General features: G+C 54.5%; 1 protein-coding gene across 1 annotated transcript in view; it reads right to left on the reverse strand.

The window, feature by feature from the left end:
* Positions 1–17854, reverse strand: part of KLHL29 (kelch like family member 29) — a 126257-nt gene extending 108403 nt beyond the window's left edge. Inside the window, exon 1 of the mRNA XM_054569182.1 lies at positions 17536–17854. Coding sequence (XP_054425157.1) covers positions 17536–17820 — 285 coding nt within the window. The 5' untranslated portion in view covers positions 17821–17854. The remainder of the gene's footprint in view (positions 1–17535) is intronic.
* Positions 17855–21328: the final 3474 nt, after the last annotated feature.

A 21328-nucleotide genomic window follows, 5' to 3' on the forward strand; every position in this document is an offset into this window, starting at 1 on the left:
AATGTTTAAAGAAGAGTTGAGCTGTTTTGGAGGGCACCTATCCTAATGTATAGCTGAAAGCCCTGCCTGGGTGGCTGGGGAGGCTGAGAAACCGTAGTGACATCACAAGAGGCCATAGGACAGGGTTGGCCACAAAGCCCAGACCCCCCGCTGTGAGTTGTGTTCTCAGCGGGAGGAGCAGGGGGAGGACTGCATCCTGAGAACCTCCGGTGGCGCGGGGCAGCCTCAGGCAGCTGCGGAGGCGAACGCTGGAGCTCAGGAGCCCCTGACACCGGCACCTGGCTTGCAGGCACCTTTGGGCCTCCTTCCTCTCCCTCCCCCGCCACCAGTCCCAGCTCGGGGCTGGCACCTAGAAATGTTAAATAACAATAATAATAATAACACATCTGCGTGTGACGCTTTAATGGCCAATCTGTCATTTCCCTACTTTATTCTGAGGTTTTAAGAACTGTGCCCTTCCTGCACAAAACATCAGGGTGCATTTATATTAAAAAATGAAACTAATTAAAATGTTTGAAAACTATAAACCACACCACCATAAAACAGCAGCAGCCCTATTTTTCCAGTCTAAAAAGATTTTCTTCCTCATTCTGTGGCCTGCCCTGTTGAGCAAAACACTGGGGTCGGGGGACACCGGGGGGTGGACGCCTGGAGGCTGGGGTTCCCTGACTCGTGTGGCAGCTGCGGGGAGCACGGCCAGGGCGGCAGGCAGAGGGGTGGACCCGAATGAGGAGGCTGGAGGACAGGCTGCCCTTCAAGCCGTCGCAACTCAACCCACTTCGTCACAGGCAAACGCCAGCGCTTAAATGCACGGTGATTCTGTGGCTCCTCGGTGCCAAGCTAGGGACGCGTGGCTGCCGCGGAAGGTCTACAGGCTGTCACCGCCTGTGACTGGGCATATCCTCATCACAAATGGGAGGCCCCCCCCGCAAGGAGGAGGGCCCTGGGGGTATTCTCCAGGAGGGAAGCTGCCCTCACAGAAATCAGAGTCAAACCTGCTGGGCCAGAAGGACCTTAGTAAAGCACGTATGCGCATTTGCTGAGTGAAGAAATGAGAGGAAATCCGTGATGTGCAGAATGCCCGGTGGGTGGGGTGGGGGCAGGGAGCAGAGGCTGGCTTTGTACACGAAGAGGACAGAGTTTCACTCAAGTGACACCACAAGGCGGGAGCTGTGTGACACACACAGGAACACGGAGGGAGTGGGGTGGAGGGGCGGCAAGGCTTGGTTTAAAGGCTCAGACTTTGTGTTTTCTCAGACGAGAGCCCGTTTCTTTAAAAAATCAGCCCCCGGGAATTTGTCTTCAAGAGAAAACTCGTATTTCACACACTGTCGCCACAGTCCCAGCACTTACTGAGCCTCCCTGTTTGCCCAGTGGTGGTTTTTTTTAACTTAACATTTCCCTAATTGATATACAACTCCTGGACCTTAAATATGCTGTTATTCCTGTTTTACAGACCAAGAGAGGAGGCCCCAGGCTGCCTGTCTTTAAGGCCTGGGTCTTGCCTGTGCTCTGCTGGGCAGGGTACCACAGGCCCAGATGCACGCGCCAGCCCGGCACACGTGCGTCAGCGTTGGGGCTTGCAGGTGACATGGGTGGGAATGTGGGATACGAGGGGGAAATCCACAGGTGAGAGACAAGGCTCGGTGCGGTGACCGGAGGTGGGATACCCAAGGGCCTTCAGCCACTTTATCTTCAGGGCAACTGTGGAGCAATCGCACTTTTCTTTAAGCAGAGGCGTGACAAGATCAGATTTGTTGGGGGAGAATAATGGGAGCAGGTGGGCAGACTGGAGGCAGGGATGTGGGCAGGAAAGCTGTCTCTGATCCCTCGTGAGGCTCGACCTGGCCTGGACCAGGGCAGTGGAAGTGGCAACCGAGGGAAACGGGTGGGCTGGAGGAACACCTGAAGGTGGACCTAGTGGCAGCGATGGGATGGTGAGCAGAGGGGACAGTCCCGGGCGCTGGCATGGCCGGTGGGTAGTGGACCTGCCTCTGAGCCAGGTGTGTAGGGAGGAAGGAGCAGGTTTGAGGCTGAGGATATGGAGTTGCACTCTGGGCATTTCCTACTTGACGCCCCTGGCAGATCCCTAAGGGCAGGCCTCGGGGAGAGAGCTGGACAGTCAGACGCGTGGGCTTTGAAGCCAGAAGAGCCTGAATTCAAACCTGTTTCTGCCACTCATGAGCCAGGGTGCTGAGTCCTTTCCCCAGGCTCTGAAACTCAGATTCCTCACGTGTAAAATGAGGATAATTGTCGGCTTACCACCTGGGGTTGTTCTAAGAACTGAGATAAAACATTTAAGCACTGGGCCTGGGCCTCTATAAATGATAAGGAAACAAAACAAAACAACAGCAAAAAACACAACTATCAGCACAGTCACCAACAAACAGGAGGTAGGTTGGGGCCCAGGCCTGCTCAGGGCACAGGCTCTGGATCTGAGGTCCCCGACACAGGAGATGATTTTTTGTGTCATGGAAGGACAGCAGCTGCTTTGCACAATGCCTTACTTGGGGACCTCTTGAATTAGTGAGAAGCTGCATGCATTTCAAATCTGCATTCAGTGTATTTGTGGGCTGCTGACTGCTATCGCTGAGATGCCGCCCAAAGCACGAGAGGTGGCCATGGAGCTTCTCTGAGGTGAGGATATACAACCACAGACAAGTGGAATAGGATTTTCAAAAGTGCACTGCTTTTTTTTTTTTTTTTTTTTTTTAGCAAAGCAACTGTATTTCCATGACTACACCTTCTTCTACCCACAATTCACTTTGATAGCTCAACACATATCTCCTGAGCACATAGCGGGCAGGTGTGAGATGCTAGCAATTCGAAACCAAAGAAGACAGATCGTTTGGCGAAAGCCACTTTCTGAAGGCCGTGGTAATACTAACCGATCACACCTATGGAGTAGATGCTAGACTCCAGACACTGGTGTAGCCATTTGCATTGTTAATTCATTTAATTTCCTCTTGGCCCCCACAGCCCAATGAAATAGATAGTATTATTATCCCATTGTACAGAAGAGGAAACCAGGCTCTGAGAATATAACTTGCTAAAGGTCACACAGAAAATACAAGGGTCAGGATTTGAACTCAGGCAGTCCAAATTTGGAGTGTGGGTTTCCAATCCCATCACTGTGCTGGCAAAGAGGTGCGTTAAGTGCTCCCATAAGTCCTGTGCTGCAGGTAGTCCAGCCAGGATTGACTAATGTGATTGGCTACCCAGCTGATCATTTTACCCTTCACATTAAAACAACAATAACAACAACAACAGCAACGACAACAAAACTCTTTCAGCCCTGACTGCCTCAGATGGCAGCCCCTTCTCCTCTCCCCGGTCACCCCCAGGCATGCCAACCCCAGGCTTCAGATTTGCAATCCTGGAATAAAACCTCTAATGAACAAGGGGGTGTCACTGATTTACCAACGACCAGCTGCTGCAGACCTGGCCACAAAGTTGACAATGGTCATAGGAGAATTTCTTCAGCCTCTAGAGTCCCTAGATGGGGCAGGGTCAGCTACAGAGACTTCTGAACAGTCAAAGCCAGGACACAGGGTGAGTGTCCACCTGTGCTGTCCAGTTCTGCATGTGGGGCAAAGACTCAGAGCTCCCTGCCCTTCTCTCCCTTCAGATTTGCCTTATGGCAGGCACCCCCCTGCTCCAAATGAAGCTCTTGGCTTTGATAACAAAAGACAGAAACTGGCCCCAGCCAGGAAGCCCCATTTACCTTCCACAGGTTCAGAGGGGAGACCGGGGTTGGCGCTATGAGGCGGCACAGCCAGGACAGCAGAGCAGGCCTGAGAAGCCCACTGGAGATGGGTGGTGTGTGGCCAGAGCTTGTTCCGCCAGGGCCGAAGCTGCGGATGCTGAACCCGCAGCCTGACCTCGGCTGCACCGGCGCTCAGGTCCTTGCGTCAGAGGTGGCCCAGAGTGGCCGTGCGCAGGCTGCTGCTGATGGGGAGGTGCGCCAGAGCCCACCTGGGCCCCAGTCGCGAAGCCAGAACTCCAGAGACTAGAGGCAAGGGATATAAATATCTGGACTGGGGAAGATTATGCAAGAAAAACCCGGAGTCTCGTGTTGGAGGCGGCTGTTACTAATTTCTGCTGGGAGGAAGAGTCTTTCTGGAAGCGTTATGCTCATTTACAGCTTTCAGACCTGCCAGGTGCAGACTCTCCCTGTAGCCGGGGGAGCTGCCAGATCAACAGGGGCCCCATCAGCCTGGTGAGGGAACTGCTGGGATCTCAAGAATGGATAATCCCAAATTTTGAGCACTAGTTTTTTCCTCAATTATTTACGAGGAATACAATGTGGTGTAGTAGAATTCTAATTCATAACGCCTTTTTAATACTTTTAGAACGGAAGATTCACCATATTCCCTTCTAATCTTGGCAGATGACAAGTTGCCTTGACTGCCCTCCCATGAACAGGAATTGTGGGGACAGTATACTTTGGCCCCATAGCCTATCTGTGGCCCAACACTGTGGGGAAATAAAATCCAGATGGTCAGCATATTCCTGACAAATGAGGCGACGGCGTTGTGGAGCCTGCCTGCTCCTGGCAGCGCGGAGGCTGCCGTGCGGGGCGGACGGTGGCCAAGGCCCTCGAGCGCTGTCGGGGTGAATGGTGGTGGCAGGCGTCTTTCCTCCTCCCCAGCTCTTTCCTCAGGATCGTGCTCACCTGTGGGGCACCAGGTGTCGCCACCCCACCGCAGGCCCGTGTCTCCACATCACAGCATCACATAAAGAACAGTGAGCTCAGCCTTGCCATGGTTCGAGAGTGAGGTGGCACCTGCCTCGTACAACCCTCGCGGGATGCAGGGGGTTAACCCAGGCAAAGGCACTGAGAGCCCTGGCTGGCTCAGGGTGAGCTCTCAGTCAACGTCAAGATGATGGGGGTGGCGGCAACCCCAAGGACACGTGTCGTGTCCGGGCTGGCCAGCAGCCCTGAGTTGCTTCCTAAGATAACTTCTGCGTGCACGGGGTTATAAGGGCACACGGGTGCATCGTTAGCTGGGAGCACCCGAGCTGCTGGTGAGATTTATAATCGCCGCCGAACATGGCATAGCTGAGGCCTCCCCTGCAGCCCCAGCTCCCGGAGACTTGGACAAAATGACCACAGACAAGCCCACCCATGGCTCCAGCTTCCCCCAGGACCCTCCTTCCCAGAGGCCTGGCCTTCCCACTGTGGGAGGCAATCACCTTGCTGGTGCTGGGTGGCCCCGGAGTCGCCACAGGGATGCCCCAGTGACACCAGCCGCACGATTATCCAGGCGGCCCTGCCTCAGGAGTCCCTCCTCCACTGCGATCAAGGCCACGCTGGCCTGCAGTGCGGGCCGCCCTCCGGCTGGCCTCCACTGTGACCGCTGTGATTGGCGCCTCCATTTCTTTTAATAAAGAAAATTACTTGGTGTGTCAACTCTCCCTGCATTTACAGACATGTTCTCTTCCTTTTGATGACAGAGCATTTACTTATTTAAATATTTTTTTTTCATATTGGGGTAAAATGTAAATAACATAAAATTTGCAATTTTCACCATTTTTAAGTGTACGATTCCGTGGCGTTCATTACAATCACAATGTCGTGCAACCATTGCCACTATCTATTAGCAAAACTTTTTCAACAACAGTTTCTGTTTTCCAAACAGAAACCCTGTTTATAGAGACTCTGTACCTGTTAAACAATAACTCCCCATTCCTCGCCCTGCACTCCAGCCCTTCGTCGCCTCTGATCTCTAACCTATTATTATACCTCCTGTCTCTATGAATTAGGGCATTTATTTTTTTAATGTGCTTTTGCCTTGCTGTTTCACGCAGACCTCCTGACAACCCAGTGGAGAGGGTGTTGTTGTATCCAGCTCACAGGTCAGGAAACCGAGTCTCGGAAAGCTTGTGTCCTGACTTGAGGTCGCCCAGCCAGTGAAGTGTGGATGTGGGCCTGGAACCCCATCTCCTACCCTCAGGTTAGGGCTTTTTCCTCACCGCAGGCAGCCTCTTCAGATGCTGCCTTTCCCTCCATTCCAGGAGGACTGGCCCCTGAGGGGGAGAGGCTAGAGACAAAGCGCATAACCAACAGAAGTCTTTTCTTTTTCTCTGTCCCCCCACCCCCTAACCCTGGGCGATGCTGAGTTGACAGAGAAGGCGGCTGTTCCAACCCCGTCCCACCCTGCGATTCTATGGTGTCTCCACTCCCCAGCCCAGAATGACCAAGGGACCAAGGACATGCGGGAGCTGCCCCTTTGAGCTTGGGTACTGCTCCAAGCCCACCCCGAAATACTTGTGGGCTGTAGCGATGGCCTTGACCACCCTTCTGGGCTGGAACAAGCCAAAGCAGCGTGGACAGCAGCTGCTCAGGCAGACCCCAGCCATGCACAACGTCCTCGAGCAAAAGAAGAAACTCTGAGAAAGAGAGAGAGGCTGTGTCCTCAAGGCTCAATGGTCCCCAAGATCCTGCGTCTGAGCATAGTCTATGCCACCCACATGGCTTGTCTATTAAGGAAAAAACATCAGCCATTCAGGGAGAAAATGAATGGAACCACGCAAGGGACCCCTAGGAGGCATGGGGCTGGTCTCTATGCCTCCTCTACGCGCTGGGCTCTCGATGTTCACGGCTGTTTTAGACCGTTGATGAGCAAAACTGCTTCTGGGGGGGAGCCCGTGGCCATCTGTCCAGGAGATGCCGCTAGCACTGGGGACGGATGTTAGCAGAGAGATAACTAGCCGGTGGCCCATTCAACAAATTTCACAGAGATGGTTCGGGGCCTGGCCTGTATAGGGCTAGAGGCCTGGAGTCAGGCCGCCCAGCGGTGAGTTCTGGCCCTGCTGAGGGATCTCGGGCAAGTCACGAGCCTGACATGTCCCTGAGGGATGGTAGTCAGGGTTGCCTCAGAGGGCTAATGCTGTGAAAGTGCTTAGATCAGCGCCTGGAAAAAAGTAATTACTAGGTGAGGGCCTTAAATAAAATAAACCAGGGCAAAAGGCTGCTGAGATTCACAGGCCAATGAAAGAACACGCCCCCCCCCCCCCGCCCCCCGCTGGAAGGACTAACACTGGAAGGAAAATTTGGTTCTGCATCCAAAAGCTTTGGAGCGATGGGAGTGAGCTCGCGACCCACGGCAGAGGCCCGGATCTGTACCACCTGCCCTGCTGGCGCGGGTTCGTCGTCTGGTCCCACCGGGTGAGCCTGCGCGGGCACGTCTTCATCCTCGTCATCACGGCATCCACTGAGATGACCCATTTTTTGAGTTTTGAAGGCTGATCCACTATGTAGGTAGAGATGACATCAAAGGCATTCACCTACCTACCCCATCAATAGGGACCTAATAAATGAATAAATTTATTCATATGCATGGATTCACTCATTCTCTCCTCGAACATTTACTGACAACATCTATATGATAGGCATCACATGGAGCTTATTCCTATGGAGTTCACTGCCCAGGGATGACATAGGGACAAACAAAAGTTTTATGGGAACAAGAGAAATAATAGCATTTTTTCCCACTACAGAGGTGGTAACACTTAGGCTCTCATGTGTTGCGGAATGAACAGGGAATCCACTGGGCAGATAGGAGTGGCAAGTGCAAAGGCCCTGGGGCATGAGAACTCCTCTTATATTTGGCCAATTGTGGCTAAAGCGTGTGGTAGGGGTAAGGCTCTCAAAGGATCCCACGGTTCAGGCACCTGGTGTGTTGGTGGATTTCCTCCAGACAGAAACGTGGCACCGCAGAGACAGGGGCGTGGCAGGAGTGAGTTCCGTTCTGGTGCGGGAGTTCAGGAAAGCAACAGATCGAAGAATCCCTAGATGTGGTAGTGAGTGCTGAAATAAGTGAGTAATAGAGACAGGGTACTCACAGAGGCCACTGAGGCTATTTTTAGGAAGCCGCTGTGTGCCCAGTGAGGTCTGGGAGATGGGAGAAGACGGCACGTGGGAGGCTTTTTTTTTTAATACACAATCAGGAAATGTATTCCCTCATGTAACAAGAAGCTCTGAGGCAGGCACGGATGCAGCGGTAGGGCTCTAGTTCCATATTTCTGGAATTCTCTTGTTATTTCTATTCCTCCTGTGTTGGCTTCATCCTCAGATTTGTAGCAGGATGGTTATAGCAGCTTAAAGCATGTCCAGAGATGACAGCATCCAAAGGAAGAAAAATTATCTTTTTCCTGTGACTCTTCTTTAGAATCAAGAACACCTTTTTCTCAAAGCCCCACCCCCGCCTCTGCAGGATTACTTTCAGGTTCTGTTGGCCAGAATTCGGTCACATGGCCCTTCCTAAACCAATCATGGGTAAGAGGAATGGGATTACCATGCCTGGTTTAGAGTCATCGTAATCCCAGTGTGGGCCAGGGTTGGCTTCCCCCAAAGCTTGGGAGGTAGTGGACACCTGAACAGAACCTCAGTTCTGTTGAGGACAAGGGAAGATGGACGTTGGGTAGACAACCAGTCACACCTACTAGTGACCTCCAAGGTCGTTTTGCCAGCCCTGCATGGCTCTCTACCTTCTACCTTCCCACGGCCAGAGCCACCTGACTCGCTTGCAAGCTCAGTCATCCCACCTCCCTATCCTTAATCCCCGACCTGCCTGCCTTCAGGCCACTTCGGTCCTGGTGATGACCTGAACTCGTTAAGTAGTCGGTCAAGAACCTGGATTGTGCTCAGTGCAGCCTGGCCTTGAGCTGAGTTTCTTTTAATCTGGAAAAAAGCTGCCCTGTGCTCAGAGGAGCTTCCCCAGGGCAACCTCAGGGCAGATGTTGTTCTGGAATCACAAAGGGGATCGCAGAGCGGTCAGAGCTGTGGCCCAGGACTAACCCGGGTATCCAACGAGGCAGGCTTGTCACCTGGGACTAGGGAGGGAAGCCCTCAGTGCGGGAGGTAGGCCCTGGCCCACACCTTACAACCAGCGGGAATCGAACTGACCCGGGAGGCTCCCGATAGACCTGGCCGCCCACAGGGCTGGGCTCCTGGGTTTGTCCAGTCTGCCCCAGGTCAGGCGCAGTCATTTGAATGCATGTTTTTAAAATAAAGAACCCAAATCTGAAAAGATGAGTGACTGGGATCCTCTTAACTTTCCCCCTACCATCCCCACTGGAGCCTCCTTCACAAGAGGGGAGCATGGCAGGCTCTGATTCCCCACCCCCGGGTGTAAACCAGATCACCGGGGGATGTGGAAAGAGAGTCAGCCCCTCCGTTCCCGGTTGGCAGCCCAATGGGGAAGCTTCTGTTGTCCTCGCGGGACAAAACAAGGCAGGAGCTGGGGAGGAGAGGAGAGGGGACGGCAAGCTGAGCCCTCAGGAGCAGGTCGGGGGACGAAGGGCCCGGTGTGAGGACAGAAGTGCTTTCCTTCAGAGGCTGTGGCAGCCCACGGCTGAGAGTTTCAGTCAAGTTCACGTCTGCAATCAGGGCATGTGCCTGGCTCCCTCCCCAGACCCAGGACCCCTTTCATGGCACCAGAGCGGCCAACAGCATTCACCCACCGCCTTCAGGAAGCAGGAGAGGGGGGCTGGGGAGGCAAGACCCCCACCCCGCTCCGGAGGAATGGGGTGCAGCAGGAGTCTCTGGATGCACTTGGATACTCAGCAGGGTTCTCGGGGCTCTTGCTTTGCCAGAGGAAAAGGAGGTTTCTCACCAAAAGAGGCACATGTACACACCAAGACTGGCTGAGGCTCCAGCTGGATTGGAGCATGGAGTCCTCTTATGTCTTCATTTTAGGGCAGCGAAGGGAGCGTGGAAGCTGATTGACAATCTGCTACTACATCCGCTGAGCTCTGCAGGGACTTCACAGTGGCTCTTCCTGGTGGCACTATGCTGTGGGAGGACTCACGCCAATTTGGCCGCCTGTGTCATGAAGGTGAGTAAAACAGGGACAGACGTCGGGCCAGTCTGCATTTGGAGGAAATTCTCCTCCTTGAAACTAAACTAAATCTGTAAATGCTGGTGGCGAACAAATGATACTGAAGGGCAACACGCTCTCCTTTTCATGTTTATTTCCCTGAGTTATTTTTAGCATTACAGATAGTTCCCGGTTAACAAATGGGCTGGGTTCTGAAAGTTCATTTGTAATTGGGTTGTTTAGAGTTTGGAACATACTTTCCCTGTAAAAAAACAATGTTATAAATGATGATGAGATTTGCAGGCTAGTCCTCCAAAGCCTATTAAACCCATAATGTAGCTAAAATACTGTCCTTTTGCAGTGAAAAAAAAAAAAAATGTTTAATTGCAACATGAGTAATTAAATGAAACAAGGAAAACCATTAAAACTGAATAAGAAGTAGATTTATGTTCGTCTTGAATGATGCTGTTTGCAGAAAACTTGATTTAACTTAAGAACGGACCTTTCCAAGGGCTTTGTGGGAACCGCATGGGATTCAGTCTCTGAGGGACAAAGAGCTGCCAGGCTGCCCATCTTAGGTCACTGAGCACCAGCATTGCCTACCTGGCTCCCTGCCCTGATTTCAGGCGCATCAGAGGGTCTTCTGGGCAGAATTCATTTTCCCATATGGATTCTCACCAGGAGAAATTCACTCACTGGTCAACATCCATGAGGTGGTCTCCTTGGTGTGGAGGTTTTATTCTAAATCGGGAGGTTACGTGTGTCCTTGCGAATGTCTTGGGGACTGCAGTGTCCCAGTCCCATCGGCTCGGCTGCAGACAGGGTCAAGCGTTGGGGCCTTCAGGACTGGGGGCCAAGACCGGCGAGTGGAGGGCTGTCAAGGGAAACGCACCCTTTGAGGGTCCCCCGGGGCTGGCGGCAGCACCGTCTCGCCAGCAATACAGTCTCTGCTGGGTGCCTTCCTTCGGCCTCACCAGGCAGCTCCTGGTGTGGGTGGGGTGTGCCTAGGCCCTGGAGTATGCTAGTCAGGTGTGTCCCAGACTCCCTGCATGCAGAGGAGAGTAATAGGCTTTTCTATCCTTTCTGCCTGAGCCACGGAGGGTAAATGACTATCTTTAAGCAAGTGTGCTGGAAACACTGGGGACCTGCTGCCAGAATGACCACAAATAATGCTTCCCATCTTTCTATGCCTACTCCTTTGCGACGCGGAGTTGTAGCACCTCCTATGAGGAGGCAGGGTCTCTTTGGCCACTCTTTGAATCTGGCTCGGCCATGTGACTGCTTCAGCCAATGGGGTTCTAGCAAAAGTGCCTCAAGCAGAGGTCCGACAAGCACTTGTGCTATGAGCCTTACCCACTGGCTGACCTTGGAAGTCTGAGACTACTGTGCCGATGAGCCTCAGCTAGCCGGATGGAAGATGACAGGCCACATGAAGGAGACCTGAGACGCCTTAGTCGACAGCCTGCTAAGCACAGATAAGAGTAAGGCCATCCTAGATTAGCTGCTAGTCACTAGCCACAGGCCAACTGACAGCTGACCACAGACTAATGAGAGAGCCCAGCAGAGATCAGCCGGGCCAGCCCAGGCCAGAGCTGACAGCCAACCCACAGAGCGGGGGTGTTTTAAGCCAGGAAGCTTGGGGATGCTTGTTATGCAGCAAAGCTAACATATACACAACTGGCCCCAGTCAACGACCTCTTCTGATAACTTTCTTTTGGAATCAAGATGATGGCTCATCTCTTACAAATATAGGAAAATACATAATCTTCACTCCTTTTTTTGCCCCCTGAATCAGAAATTTAAGTTCAAGTCACTCAGATCTACCCTTCCTAGACTGTACGCTTTGAAATGGGTGCTCTGAAAGTCATGGCATTTTCCAATTTTGTATACACTTTGTGACTGACAGATGGGTTTTAAGTCAATGAAGATACAATCCAAGCTGTGGCTGCATCGTAACATGCAGGCAAAAGCCATTAGCCCAGGACGAACACGCACAAGTTGTCTCATACGCTTTGCCAGTGCCTGATAATTTATCACAAGAGAAATCACAGATTCTCGTGCATGGAGCAAGAAGCAGTCTTCCGGAGAAAGTCACGCACAGTCTGGAAATTTTCCACAAATGGGGCTTGTGCAATTCTCCCAAATGAACCCACTCAGCAGCCTTTGGTTTTCCTTGTGAATACAAGAGGCAAGGGGTCTGGTTCTCACTCTGTATGAAAGCTCCTTTATCTGCTCATGGACTCCCAGAACCACAGGGAGGAGGGGGACTCACACTCATTCCTATGACTCCCCATAGAAATCCCAGACCATCTCCATCAACAACACTTCTCCAGAGACGTTAGGGTGCATGAAGGGGACGTCGTTTCCAGGGTCATCTCTATGATGACAAATATCCACCCTGAAAACCCGAAATGCTCAGAAATGTCAAAATTCTGGGAGTCTGGTGCTCTGAGGATGGAGCCTGCAGATTTCACGGCCTCCTTCGGTTTCCTCGGGCCTCGGGCGCAGGCGAAGTTTCTCTCTGCCCAGCTCAGATTTATTTTCCAGGGCTTAGCGTCCAGGAACGACGGGAATGTGTCAGCATGAGTGCTCCTGACCACAAGGGAAAAAAGCCCCCAATCCATTTCACAGACATCCGCCAGGACTCTGCAAAGTCCATTCTTTCAAGAACAAAATTGCATTTTATGAAGCCGTCCGTTTTCTGTTTCATCTGTCAAGCAGGTTTGCTGAGAATAATTTAAATTTCATGCGGCTGCCACTGCGGGGCAGCGCGGCTTCCTTCCCATCCCACAAGCAGGGCTGGTGCGGAGCCATGGTTCTGCTTCTCAGCACCAACCAGCCTCCCCCAGGCCCTGGCTGCCTGGAGCTGGGGGCCAGGGCGGGCCAGCAACTGGAGCTGTCCCAGCTCTCAGCTTTGCCTCAGACCACGTCAGTCAGGGAGGGGACGGCCCTCCGAGCCTCCCCATTGCCCACCAGCACCAACTGCCAGGGGGACTCATTTCTCCCCTAATGTGTGGGTACTTGGTCTGACCAAATCTCTGCATTAATTTTCAAAAAAAATTTTTCTTGCTGATTTAACTTTCTAAACTTAACTTGTATTCTGTGCTTCACAAGGCTTGTACTGTTTTAAGCTTTTCCACACATATTAATTTAACCAATCCTCACAACACCTCCACGAGGAAGAGGCCACTCCCATTCCTGTTACAGACACAGACTGAGGCCCAGAGATGCATTCAGCTCCTAAGGGGCAAAGGCAGAAATCTAGCCCAGTTCCGCCCGACTCGAGAGCGTGGAGCTCTTGCCAGCTGTGCATGTCGGGGTGACTTAACCCTTGGCCTAAATTCTCCCACCTATACCACGGGAGGTAAATACAGCGAGTTCTCACATATCATTCTTGGAAACTGTGAACATTACATTTACGAAAATCGATATGTAATGAAACCAATGTTGCCATAAGCTAATTGATATAAACAACAGTTAAGTTTCCAGGGCATATTTCTGGTCACAAAAATGTCACCAAACTTCTAAATAAAGACCCAAAACACTTCTCATAGTAAACACTGAAATAAATGTGAACTACATATTTAAGAAAGATGAATAAAAACAAGTAAGAGGATTCTTTTCCAACCCACTTATTCCCGTTCAGAGGCCCAGGTAGCCGCAGCCTCTCCTGGCAGCTCAGGGCACGAGGAGGGGCCCACGCTGGACAGGACGCCGTTCCATCGCAGGGCCGCGCACCCCCCCGCCGCCCACACTCGCTGGGACAATTTAGACATGGCAGCTCACCTCACATGCACGTCTTTGGGGTGTGGGAGGAAACCGGAGTCCCTGGAGAAAGCCCAGGCGAACATGGGAAGAACATGCAAACTCCACACAGACGGTGGGCCCAGCGGGGAATCGATATTTTTCCTCATCAATGTTACAATGAAATGACGCTTAACAAGTTATTCCAGGACGTGCCATGTGTCCATTTTCTTGCTGAAAGCTGGTGCTCGCTGTCAGCGAGGGAGGTGTGGGGGGGGCGTTCCCCTAACGGTGCTGCAATAGCGGTTACCATGGCGAAGGCGACAGTGCGCCAGGCAGCCTGGGGTGGGAACGATGCCGTACCCAGCGTGCGCGGTTTCTCACTCACAGGGGCACGTCGTCGGCAACTTCTCTGGGCCTCACTTGCTGAGTTCACAACAGAAGGGCTGGAGGGTGCGATCACCCTGCTTTTCCCAGGCTCTGGGGACCTGTGCCCTGGAGGTTCAAAAGCTGACCCAGGCCCTGAGGAGGCTGTTGGCTGGCCTGAGCCATGAGCATGTACAAGAGTGGTGTGTGTGCGCGCGTGTGCGTGTGTGTGGGCGTTGCCTCTGGCCAGGCCTTCCCCTGCCTCAGTGGCCCAGGAGTCTGTGCTTGTCTAATGGGCTTTCATCGAAAACCTGCAAGAAATCCTCAGGCCACAGAAAAATGAAGAAACAGAAAAATCAACTCGGCCCAAAGGCAGCAGTGACGACAAGAATCGCTGTCACCTCACTCATCAGCTGCAGGGAGTAGAGCCAGCCGTGCCCACCCCTGCGATCTGGGGCCATCCCCATGGCTTGGCAGAAGCGGCCTGGCCCGGGGGATGAGCAGGCGACCAGGCCCTCAGGGCTGCAGGGCAGTGGGAAGGGGCAGGCTGCCTGTCCAGCGCAGGGGTGGCCTGGCATGCCTGCAGCCCCAGACCATGTGACACTCACCCTGCTCCATGCGCGGCCCAGGAGGGATGCTAAGGCCTGATGGTGCTGACGCCTGCCCTTGGGGGGAGGGTGGGTCTAGTCCACTAGACTTTTCACCACGGAAGCTAGGCCAATACCCTCAGACAGCCTTACCACATGCTGGGGCCACAGAACACCCAGGAGGAACACCGGCTCTGCCTTGGCTTCTCTGCAGCTCTCTCCTCAGCCCCTCCGTCCTCCAGAGCAGGCTCTCAGCCGTCTTTACACATGGGGCTTTCCTCTCGGGACAGGGCCCCGTGGCTGGAAAAAGCTTGAAAGCCCCTTTCCTCAACATCCGGCGTGACAGGGGTGCTGATGCGGTTTCAGCTGGGGGACGACTCAAAGTCCTCTTCCTTCTTGCCCCTCTGCTGCCATGTCACCTGGGCCCTAACACCCCTCTATGTCACAATGTCCCCTTGAGCCCCAACCACTCAGAGACACAATTTCCTTCCCCTGCTCCCTTGGGGCCTAGCTCCTGTGTCTTGTCTGAAGACCTGCCCCCTGGGTGAGGCTAGAAATGATCACCTTTTCTTACAGGGTCATGGACCTTGCCCCCTAGGTCTCACCTGGGTAACAGGGACACCAGGGATGGCAGTGACAACAACACCTATAAAGGACTTGCTATGTGCCAGGTCTGGCTCTGTTCTGAGCACTTCACATGTGTTTCAACCCACACAACCCTCGCAACAGCTCTGGCCGGTGGGGACTGCTCCCTGTCCCCGTTTTATAGAAGTGAGGCCCCGAGAGGTCCGGCAGCTCGTCCAGGGCCGCTCAGCTAGAAAGTGGTAGAGTGGAATTCAAACCCAGGCAGCCTGGCTCCAGAGTCGGTGTTTATCCACTCCGCTAAGCTGCCTCTGCCAATAACCTCAACGGCAGAGACATGCTCAGGTCATTTGGTCACACTGTCCAGGCCACAGATTCATTATATCCCAGCCCGTGAACTCCCTGAGGGCAGGAGCCCGCCCTTGGCTGCTCAGGAGGCACTCAGCTTGTTGACCAGGGAAACCACAGATACCTCAGTTCGGCTGCTTGTCAATTGATGTGGTGCTCGCATGGGGTGAGACAAACACACTGGGGGACAGGCATCTGGGGGGCAGCAGCTAGGCCAGAATGGCAGAAGGCCACCACGGCGCGAACTCAAGAACAGTCCCTGGGACAGAAGCCACAGCCGGCGGTTGCCCTGCCTCTAACCCTGCACGCCCTGCGCTCCTGTGTGCCCGAGGATGCCAGGGAGAGCCAGGCACCTGTGCTTGATGGGACAAGCCCCTGCAGGGATGAACCCGGGTTGGAGCTGGCTGCAGACAAGTGTGCCAGGGAGCTGGCTGTCCTCACAGCCACGAACTTTTGCCCCCCCTTAAAAACCCCCCACCCTGGCTTCCCCGCCCCCTGCTCCCCCCGTAACCCGGCTCAGCCCTGCCCAGCTGTTGTTTTCTGTCCGAGGCTAGGTTCCTTTCCTCCCATGCACTGTGGTTTGGGGCCCGGCCAGGCAGGGATGGTGAATACTGAGCTGCCTGGAAGCCAAGTGGAAGCCGTGTGGGCAAGGCAGCCCCCGCTGAGGCTCCCCGCCGCTGGGTCTCCTCCACTTCCCCAGCAAGGCCCCCATCCTTGAGTGGGAAGAAACCATGAAGCAGGCTTCCAGGTCCAGCGTCTCCCTCCCCACCTGGAGCCCCCCGTGGTCGGTTCCAGACTCTGCCCTTTTCCAGATGGCCAACAGCTGGCCTTGCCCGGTGGCTGCCAGATGTGGTCGGCGGGGCAGGCGGCTGGCTCTGCTGGGCAGAGGTCACCACATCGGAGCAGTTGTGGGGGCTGGCGCCCAGGGGAGGAATGTGTTTGGCTAGTCTGGGGGCATGATGCCCAAATAATCCTCCGCCTCCTCTCCCCCATCCAACACTCCTGCCCTCCCCGCCTCAGTGGGGCGGTGTTTTCATAACAGGGAAATAAAATCAATAAGGCACTGCAGCAAGATGTCAGTGCGCTCTGAGCTGGCCTCCAATAGCTCCATTGTCTCGGGCCTCGCCGGGCTCTGTGCCGGCAGCACTCACAGTTATTAATGGGAAGCAGGGCTGAAAGGGAGTTTTGGAAATCACAGAGACAAAGGCTCAGCACACCTGGAGCGCAGCTTTCCCACACCACAGGCACCTCACAATGGCCGGGCTGGGCCCCCCCGCCTTTAACTTCTCTCGCAACTTTTAGAAAAGCAGGGAAGAAAAGACTAGACATGCCTGCACCCACAAACACACGCCTGCGCACACATATGCACACTCAGGCCCCGAGAAGCCTCCTGGGAGGCAGCCCGGAGTGACCGGCAGAGGCACAGGTGGCCTGTGGAGCCCCTGCTTGGCCGGCCAAGGAGACAGGCTGACGAATGTGCTTCCTGCCACCGGCCATGGGGCCCAGGGCTCTGAACAGCAGGATGGGGACCGGCTCAAATCGAAGCCAGGAAAGAGCTTTGTGACATTTTTATTTCGACGTCTTGGTTAGTAACACAGCCTGGTAACTGCTGCCACTCTTGAGGCTGGAGCCACCTCCAGGAGAAAGGGAACGACCTGGAGCTAATGCCCCTGAGTCCGATCGCTGGGGCCCAAAGCCTGGGTCCCTGGCTGTGACCAGTTCTCACAGACTTGCAGTGTGTTAGTATCTTCAACCGTAAGGTGGAGATGACAAAAGAATTCACGGGGCTGTCTGAGGCTTGGAGGGGACCGCGGATGTGAGAATTCTCAGCATCCTAAGAGGCAGCTTTATGACCATTTACGACTTACTGGTGGTTTGTAGCTTCTTGCAAACCCAAGTTATGGGTGACTCCAGGGGGACTGGTCTAAATTCAGCAATTTAGGGATCCCGCATTGCCAACGAACAGTTAGTTGTCCAGCCTGGCTCTGGGGACGCCAACGCTCCAGAGCATGCAGCATCCAGCGCACAGGCCGTGAGCCTGCGGAGCCGGCCCAGGCCTGCTCAGAGAGGACACAAGGTCTTACCTTGGTGGTGACGGCGGAGGCAGAGCTGGCCACGAGGCTGGTGATGGCGTCGCCGCTGCCGGTGGTACAGGGAGCAGGGGCCGTGGCGGGCGTGGGCAGCCGGGAGGGCACCACCGGCAGTGGCAGGAGGCCGGGCCGGGCGCTGAGGCTGCTGGCTGTGCCGCCGCCAGCCCCGGCGGTGGCGCTGCAGATGCTGGTGGTCCCATGTGTCCCGTTGGCACTCCACTCGCGGCGGTCCCAGCCCACCCGGTAATCTCTTTCAAAGCGGCTGTGGTGCCGGGACATCTCGGTGGGCCGTGGTGGCTCCTCACAGGTAAACAGAGGCTGGGCCTGCAGGCACAGAGAGGAGACAGGCATCAGCCTTGCGAGCGTGCGAGGAGGCAGCTACGCCTGTTGGCACCTACAGAGCACCTTCTCTGTGTGCGATAAAGGGCTTTCAAACGTTAGCTCATTTCCCATGCACAGCAAGCCCCCAGAGCACGGATCATTAGCCCCACGTCACAGATGAGGAATAAGTGATTTGTCCAGGATCACATGGCCAAAGTGTGGTAGACAGGATTTGAACCCAGTCACAGTTTAAAGTGATGCTTTTTGTTCTACTGGGTCGCGCTGCCCTGAACGATGCAGATGTGCACACTCTAATTATGGCTGGGATTTTATCCTGACGTCCCCACTGTGAAAGCGAGATCCTGTGGGCTCCTCAGGTGAGGGTAGCCGCATCTATAGTCTCACTTCACAGGGGACCAGACCCTCTACATACCAAATCTCATTGATCTTTGCAGAAGCTTGAGCGTGGGCAGAGGCAGCGTCACCCCCAATGTAAGGACCAGGGAGCTCGTTAAGAAAAAGGGACTCCTTTGAGGTCAGAGAACTAGAAGGTGAGAATGTGGCCGGGATCCCGGCTTTCCTGCTGCAGCTCAACCCAGGACTCAAGTCTGAAAAGGTGTTAAGCCTCTGGGAATTAAGAGTTCTCCTTCATAACCCTATGATGCAACCACTGCCACCGGAGACCCCGTGCTCCCGGACCATCTTCCACGTGACTTCCTTGACTATACGAACATAAGGCCCTCCGTGTTGTCATGGAGACCCAGACACACCAAGATCCACTGAGGGCCTTCAGCATTGTGAGGATTGCATGTTGCTCAGCATCTCGGTGACTGGCCTGGCTCCCAGCCCAGCCGGGCCGATGGCGCCCTCAGTCAGGAAAGATGCAAAGACACAGGGGACACTGTCTTAGCCAAAGAGGCCGCAGTGAGGCGGAGGGCAGAGGGTATGGTGGTGCCAGGGCCCAGGCAGGTGGCTTAGGATGGCATCTGCCCTGCACACAACATGCCCAGCCCTGGTCATGGCTCAGGCATGACTTGCTTTTCCTGACTCCTTTTCATTCTCCAACCATGACCTGCGTGGGGTGAGCTCCTGGAGATCGGGGATGGCTCCTGGCTCATGTTCCCATCCTACCCGTCTGGCTTGACGCTGGGGGTGCGGTGGGGTGGGGCCTTGGGGTGGTTGGCTAGAAAACAGACAGGCCACGGGCATGACCCTACTCTGGTCTTTGCACCCCCAGACCCAGCTGTCAACGTCTAGTGCCACAGAACCAGAGCTTGGCCCAACCCTCGCAAACCTGCACCCGTGTCCCCCTTGTGCGGGTGGCCCAGCCCTGGCAGCCATTGCGTCTTCCCTTAGTGCTGTGCTCTCTGCCAGGCACACAGAGCAGACCTGAGCTATGCCTGTAGGGCCACCGGAAGCAGAGTGGACCACAATATCTTAAGTTGGACAGTGGGTTCACTGTTTAGTTCATCATATGCTTCATGGCTTCCACAACGCCACACCATTATTTTTTTATCTAGTAATAAAAAGCACAAATGCATCCCCCTGAGGCCCCCCCGCCCCGCACCGCCCGCCATGGGCTTTTCTTCACAGAGTCGTCTAAGCTTAGCTCTGGTCACTTTCCCTCCTGCTCTTGTACAACCTTCTCTGGCGCACCTGGGCTCTGGCCACGCCCTGCGAGTCGTTCTCACCAGCATCCGGAAGGTTCTGCTGGTTCAATCCCTTGCCTCTCTTCACAGCTCCCACGTGGGGCGTGGTGGATCCCCTCTCTCTCTGGAAACTTCTCCGTGGTTGTTGTGACCCTCTTCCTGCTCTGCTACTCCCCCTTCGTCTCCTTTGCAGGCTCCTCTGTCTCTGCTCAGCCTTGAGGGTCCACAAGCCTTCTCCTCTCACCCTACATGGTCTCCCTTGGGTGACCTCACTGAGCTGCCACCTCTTCACTGATGACTCCGTCTCTTTCCTTCCTTAGTGCCCCACCTACTGTCCTGCTGCTTGCAGTTCACCTTTACCTGGCCGCTCCCCAGGTACCTAGATACTGTACATCCCCAAATGAACTTATTGCTCTTCTGCCCAGACACTCATTCTCAGAGATTCCTTCTCTCAGGAAAAAGCTGCCTCCATTTCCCCATCTCCATCCCCATATTTGACAGCAGGGTCTTTGGTTCTACTGCCAGTTGTTTCCCAAATCTGCTCCCCTCACCATCTGCACACCCACCAGCCCACTCACTGTCTCGCACATGGATGACCTCAAGCAGCCTTCCTGACCCTCCTCTCGCTCTTCATACCCACCCCCGACTCAAGGGTCCTCGTGGCATTTTAAAGCACAAATCTGATCACGATATTTACTCTCCCGCTTTAAGTCCCATCCTTCAGAACAAGGCCCAGGCTCCACAGTGCGGCCCAGCAGCCCTGAGGCCCTGGGCTGGCTCCACTTTCCAGCATCAAGTTCACTTTTGTTACCCCAGACGCAATGCCTGGCCATTCCAAATGCCTTACAGTTTCTGAAGGTGCCTCTGTCAGCTCTGGGCGCAAGTCCCCCTTGCCCCTAGGCAGGAATGGCTTCCCACCCTCCCGCCTGGCTCCGTCCCACTTGGCTGTTATGTCTCAGCTCAGGCGCCGACTCTTCTAGGAGGCTGCGCGGACCTGCCCCTCCCGGTGCGGCAGGACACCTCCTCTATCCCCCGGAACACCTGGCGCCCACCTCCATCTCACCAACGATGGCTGCTGTATGTTTGCTTCCCTGAGGAAAGGGAATCATCTCCTTTCAGGTGGCAAGGGTGCAGATGAGGAGGGCAGGTTCTTTGATGTGCCCACACTTGGCAGAGGGTGCTTGGGATCGGGTCAAAGGGGACTCCTTGGCCGCAGTAAAACCCTTGATGCCCATGAAACCTGACAGCTCACTGCCTTGGGGCCACCCGCTGGACCACATGGGGTCTCACTGTACTCACAGTTCCAGCAGCTGGCACCCCCCATCCCCCAACTCCTGTCTTCAAGTCTCCATTTCAAATGCTAAAAAGAAGATGGAGACCCCGGCAGCTGGGGGCTGCACAGTCTGGTTTCAGGCTCATGAAGCGTATTCAAAACAAAGGTCAACCATTTGCATGCCAGGTTGGGGTTGGACTTCGTTCCTCAATTTAATTGCCCCTTTCAGATGGAATGAGAGAAGAGGTGGCAACTTAAGTTCCCCTGCTGGGCACGGAGCCATCCTGTCACACGGGCCTGCCCTCGCGCCTGCCCAGGGCTGGCTGCGGGGGAGGCAGCAGGAAGTGCTCGCTGCCGTTGGAGGAGGTGTCTCAGATGAGACTGGTCAAGCAATTACAGACAAAACGTGTAAAAATGCTTCCTCGTCAAAGCGGGCACCTTTCCCTGGCAGGCTGCCTGTGAACTGGCAGAGCCGGCCCCTGGGCCCTCCACCGAGTGCAAGGGGCTCTGGACAGCAGCCGCTCCTCTGAGTGTGTGTGGCTCC

This window comes from Pteronotus mesoamericanus, unplaced genomic scaffold (genome assembly GCF_021234165.1).
Source record: "Pteronotus mesoamericanus isolate MK-2021 breed Mesoamerican mustached bat unplaced genomic scaffold, CSHL_Meso_final contig_101, whole genome shotgun sequence".
Taxonomy (NCBI): Eukaryota; Metazoa; Chordata; class Mammalia; order Chiroptera; family Mormoopidae; genus Pteronotus; species Pteronotus mesoamericanus.